At 41.0% G+C, this 5,864-nt stretch overlaps 1 protein-coding gene across 1 annotated transcript; it reads left to right on the top strand.

The window, feature by feature from the left end:
* The first annotated feature begins 3,276 nt into the window (after positions 1-3,276).
* Positions 3,277-5,074, top strand: LOC118804911 (uncharacterized protein F54H12.2-like). Its single transcript, XM_036565523.1, has 2 exons — positions 3,277-3,611; positions 3,922-5,074. The coding sequence occupies exons 1-2, from the start codon at positions 3,277-3,279 to the stop codon at positions 5,072-5,074; spliced, it is 1,488 nt and encodes a 495-aa protein (XP_036421416.1).
* Positions 5,075-5,864: the final 790 nt, after the last annotated feature.

The raw sequence follows: 5,864 nt of genomic DNA, 5'->3' as shown, positions 1-5,864 counted from the left end.
CGAGAGATTGCTGTGGGTGTCAAATTGAACACCCATCACAGAAACAGCACAGTTGCGTGGAAGGCGTCCCAGTAAGATTTCTGGACAACGAGTTAAAGCAGAAGTGGCTGAATCTCATTCCCGCTTGTGAATTGGAAATAAAAGAGTCCCTAAAGCAACGCTTTGAATTAAAAGAACCTCATGATGGTTTTGTAATAAACATTTTGCGTAAAATTTACACGCTGACGCAGGAAAAATTGAGTGAATATAACCCGCTGTCCGAGTACCTGAGCAGAGATCCGTCCGAAATTCTGAGCCGGTTCTACCTGCGGCCGGATGAACCTCTGAACAGCGCTGCGGAATCAACGGCCGCCGACGTGTGTAAAATTCTGATGGGGTCTGAGGATGACAGATCGGTGTAGTGATTCGCGAGAGAGAGAGAGATTGTGTATTTGTACATAAGACATTTATGACACCGATGTTTTTTTGCTGCTAGTAAGTTTATACACTGTATATTTTTTTTTTATTAGACAAACCATAAACATTGTTATTATTAGAAAAAACTGGGACCTTTTTGTTTTATTAAAAAACACCACGTTTATCATTTAATATTTTAGTCGTTTGAGTTTGTGTAATTGTTTATAGCACCTTTATGACATCTTTTGATCGCTGCTAGTAGTTTACATATTTTTTGAACCCTTTTGTGCATGTTTATTAGATAAACTGTATAGTCTTTTCATTTTAATATTTTAAACCATGTAATCATTTTCATTTAATATTTTAATCATGTAATCATTTTAATTTTTTAATATTTTAAATCATGTAACCATTTTTTATTTTCCTATGTTTAATAGTGTAATCATTTTTCATTTTCATATATTTAATAGTGTAATCATTTTAATATTTTTAAGTGTAATCATTTTAATTTTTTAAATTATGTAACCATTTTTCTTTTCATATTTTAAGTGTAATCATTTTAATATTTTTTTAATATTTAAAATCATGTAACCATTTTTCTTTTCATAATTTAAGTGTAATCATTTTAATATTTTTTTAATATTTTAAATCATGTAACCATTTTTCTTTGCATATTTTAAGTGTAATCATTTTTCATTTTCATATATTTAATAGTGTAATCATTTTTATTTTCATATTTTATACTTCAGTGTTCATCACGTTTAGTTTGAAACTAATTTACCTATATCTCAAACTAACGGTTTGTCAGTAGATTAGATACTAACAACCAAAAATTTTTTTAAAAGAAATAAACCGTTTATAACAAAAAAAAAACACATAAAAACCTTTAAACAAAAAAAATAAAAAACCATACCCAGGGTGTTTTACCCAGAAGAAAATATAAAAACGCTGACGTGTTTCACACCTCGACCATTTGGACATGTCTCAGACGGCGCTGCAAGAGTTGTACCATAAACCCGGGTCAGAAGGCGGTCTGTGTGGTAGGGAGCCCTTTATCAAAAGCGTAAGGGAGGTGGGGTTGGCTAATAAAAATAAAGATGAAATTGATAGGTTTTTACAAAGTCCAGACACTTACACGCTACACAAACCCCGAAGAATAAACTTTAAAAGGAGTTTCGTACTAGCGTGCGAAAAAGATTCACAATGGCAGTTAGACTTGGCAGATTTATCCTCTCTATCGGAACACAACGATGGGAAAAAGTTTATTCTAACCTGCATAGATGTGTTTTCAAAATACGCGTGGGTGGAGGCGTTGGAAAATAAGAACGCCAAGAGCGTAACGAGGTAGAAAACCCGTCACTCTTCAAAGTGACAAGGGGCGAGAATTTTGTAATCATTTATTTTAAAAACTTTTAAACAAATATAAAATAAGACATTTTACTACGGCTAGCGAATTGAAAGCAGCTGTGGTGGAGCAATTTAACAAAACCCTCAAAACGCGGATGTTCAGATATTTTACAGGTTTTAACACCTTGAGATATTTAGATGTGCTTCAGGAACTAGTGAGCGCTTACAATCGCGCTTTTCACAGATCTATTAAAATGCGTCCCGAAGAAGTGAACGAGTGCGATCAGATAAAGGTGTTTCATCATCTGTACGGGAAAAGAATGAAAGGGGAATTACCCCGACCCAAGTTTAAAATAGGTGACGCGGTTCGGATTTCGAAAGAGCGCAGGGTCTTCGCGAAAGGTTACGAACAGTCTTTCACGGATGAATATTTTTTTGTGGATAAAATTATTAAACGAGACCCGCCGATGTATAAACTAAAAGACCTCGATAATGAAATAATAGAAGGTTCTTTTTATGCAGAAGAAATGCAGAAAATGATTGTACCTGAAAATAAAGTCTATCGTGTAGAAAAAATACTGGCTAGGAAAAAAACTAAATCCGAGGTTCTCGTTAAGGTGAGATGGAAAGGTTGGGATAAAAAATTTGACTCCTGGGGAAACGAAAATTCTATCCTGGACGCTCGATAAAAACCCCGTGAGAGAGCGGCGCGAGCCCCTATTCGGAAGCGCGGACCACCCCACCATGGAAGAAACCAGAGATTTTTTCATCACTCTGCCGAGTAACGCTAGCGACAAATTATACCCTCAACACGATATATCCAGCTACAGGGTGAAGTTAGCCAAAACCGTTCACCTCAGGGGCGGTTGGGAGGTCGGCTTAGCAGAAATTTAATTTCCCCAGAGTTGGTACACGCTGGCGGACGGCGGGCGACAGGAAACGGACTTTTGGGTGTGTGAAGGGCCGGATCTCGGTAAACAGGTGTCTTTTAAAGTAAAATGCGGTTATTATACTTACATCGCTGACATTTTGACCGAAATGAACAAATATTTTAGAACCACCAAAACCCACGTCGAATTATATTTGGATAAGGTCACGAGACGGGTAAAATTAGGGGTCACACCGGAGGAGATTATACGACTGACCTCGCTGAACAGATGGCCTATTCGGATTCGAACGCACGGACAGTTGGCGCACATTCTGGGCATCGAGGAACAGAAGTGGACTGACCCGACCGAAACTAAATTCCCTGCCCATATTAAAGGCGGAACGTTTTATTTGTTTCTTTATTCGGATATTTCTTCGCATCAGATTGTAGCCGATACCTTAGCACCTCTTTTGCGAACCGTTCAAATACCCAAAGCGCATCTGGATTTCGTCACGCTAAACTTTGACAAGGTGCACTACAACCCAGTCAGCAAACACGTGTTTGATGAAATTTTAATAGAGTTAAAGACGGATCAAAACCGAAACGTCAAATTCGAATTTGGAAAAGTGATCGTGAAGCTACATTTTAGACCGATCCGATAAAAAATGTCTGCTTATCACGCCGACCCTAGCCCCTACGTCCTCTACTATACGCGACAGGCGGGGTCCGGTTTAGAAGGTTTCAGCGGAGCGCCCGTGCAGTACGGAAGAGGGATCGGCAACGTTTTTCGGGGTTTGTTTAGACTGGCGGTGCCTCTGCTAAAATCGGGCTTCAACTTGGTCAGACAGCACCTCAAGACCGCTGCTAAAAATATCGCGAAAGACGTGGTTTCCAGCGGCGGGGAAATTACTGGGAAACGCGTCGGAAAGGCGGCAGGAGGGCGAAGGCCTGGTGGTTTTGAGCCGCGCGAATCGACGCATGCGCCCGCCGGGGCGTCGCGGTTCCGTACCTTTTAAAATAAAAGCGTTTTTTCAAAAGGCCTCAGTCTGAACAGGAAGCTGGCGGGTGCGCTCGTCCGCGCCTCTCGTTTAAGGAATAAGAAGAAAAAAAAGAGCGAGCGGAAAACCGGTGCGGGTCCCGGCATATTTTAAAAGATGTCTCTCATACACAGCGCCTCGGCGGAATGCATGAAGTCCGAGCTGGACCTATTTACGATCCCTATGACGCAACACAGTATAGAATCCTACAAATATGTAGAAACGCCACCGATCACGGCCATTACCGATAACGGACCCCTTGAATTTTTATAGCGGGTCGGGGGACACCTACGTCGATCTGAACCGTTCGCTTTTGTACCTCACGTGCAAAGTTACCAACGCGGACGGAACCGATCTGGCGGCCGGCGCGGCCGTAGGTTTGATCAATTCCCCCGCGGCCACTCTTTTTAGCCAAGTCGACCTGTCCCTCGGCGATAAGCTCATTTCTCAAAGCGGTTCGACGTACGCCTACAGGGCCGTTCTGGAGTGTTTGCTTAACTATTCCGAACCTACTCTGAATTCGCAATTCGCAGCGGGGCTGTTTCGCAAAGACACGGCGGGGCGCATGGACGAAGCTGACCCGAACAGAGACAATGAGGGATTAACGTGGCGAAGCGCTTATTGCGAAAGGAGCCGAACGTTCGAATTAATGGGACATTTGCATAACGACTTTGCATTTCAGGAAAAGCTTCTTTTAAATTCCGTCGACGTGAGAATCAAGTTAGTTCGTAATAAAAACGAGTTTGTTTTAATGTCATCGGATCCGAACCCGGGCTATAAACTTCACATTTTATCAGCCCTTTTGTACGTGAAAAGAATACACGTGTCACCCAGTGTGAAACTGGATCACGCGTCAGCTTTGCTTCAGTCTAACGCGAGGTACCCGTTAGAACGAGTTAACGTGAAAGTGTTAAGCGTGCCTGCGGGGGGTCGCGTGTCAAACCAGGATAATCTATTTTTGGGCCAAGTGCCAAAATTCATTGCTATAGGTTTTGTTCATAACGAAGCTTTCAGCGGATCTTATGCGCGAAATCCTTTTAATTTTCATCATTACGACGTGGAATCTTTAAATCTCAGCGTGGACGGTGTGTCCTACCCGTCCACGCCTTTTCAACCCCTTTTTCCTAGGCAGCGCTGCCTGAGAGAATACTTCAGCCTGGTCGAGGCTACGGTCAGAGGGTTGAGGGACCAGCCTTTGGCCATCTCTCGTGAAGATTTTTCTCGGGGCTACTGTTTATTCGCGTTCAACTTGACCCCCGACGAAAGCTCGGGCGAACACGTTTCCTTAATACAGTCGGGGCACGTCAGGCTGGACCTCCGGTTTCGAGCGCCTTTGCCCAACACCATAAACATCATCGTGTTTGCGGTTTTTGACAACGTGTTAGAAATTAATCACAAACGTGAAGTGCTTATGGACTATTTTTGAAAAAAAATGGACACCAGACAGATCGCTAAAGCCATGCGATGCACCCTCGGTTTCAGAGGCGTATTCCCCTGCAATCAAATACCTCGGGTGTTAAAACACACACCTCCGTCCTGTTTTGTTATCAATACACATCCTCACACCCGGCCTGGAGAACACTGGTTGTCTGTTTTAATACTGTCAGATGGAAATGCAGAGTTTTTTGATTCCTACGGGTTTCCGCCGGACTCTGAATTTTTCCCCAGTTACATCATGCTTTTTCTAAAAAATAATTCACGACGAGTTTTGTGTAACGCTAGACAAGTTCAAGACCATAGGTCGGACGCCTGCGGGCATCATTGCGTGTATTTTCTAAAACAGCATATGAAGGGTCTTACGTTTTCTCAGGTTCTAAATTCTTATTCCACCGATTTACGAGAAAATGATCGCTCTGTTAAAAAATATGTAAAAAGTTTGCTGCGGATAGATTCTTACTGTCATATTGTACACGGCGTGCAAAGTTGTGTTTACCGTTGTGATTTTATCAATAAATGATTACAAAATTATCTTTTAACGTCTGTGTGATTATATATTTCAATAAAATTGCTACGCTTTAAAAAAAATGTTTACTTTATTCAAACACACACAAGAAAAAACATATTAAAAGAGTTGAAAAATATGAGACTATGTTTTAATGAAAAAAAACAAAAGCATAAAATGTACTTTGAATCAGATATAAACGATGTGGTTATTTAAGCATACGAATGAAAACATTTTGGTTTTAATAAAAATATAAAAAAAAAGATTCAAACAT

This window comes from Colossoma macropomum, unplaced genomic scaffold (genome assembly GCF_904425465.1).
Source record: "Colossoma macropomum unplaced genomic scaffold, Colossoma_macropomum, whole genome shotgun sequence".
NCBI classification, from domain to species: domain Eukaryota; kingdom Metazoa; phylum Chordata; class Actinopteri; order Characiformes; family Serrasalmidae; genus Colossoma; species Colossoma macropomum.
This window is presented reverse-complemented; position numbering and strand designations above follow the sequence as displayed.

Coding starts and splice junctions, on each gene's coding strand:
- LOC118804911 (XM_036565523.1), top strand. CDS start 3,277: ATGTCTGCTTATCACGCCGACCCTAGCCCCTACGTCCTCTACTATACG. Junction 3,612..3,921: donor GCGCCCGCCGGGGCGTCGCG/GTTCCGTACCTT, acceptor GAATTTTTATAG/CGGGTCGGGGGACACCTACG.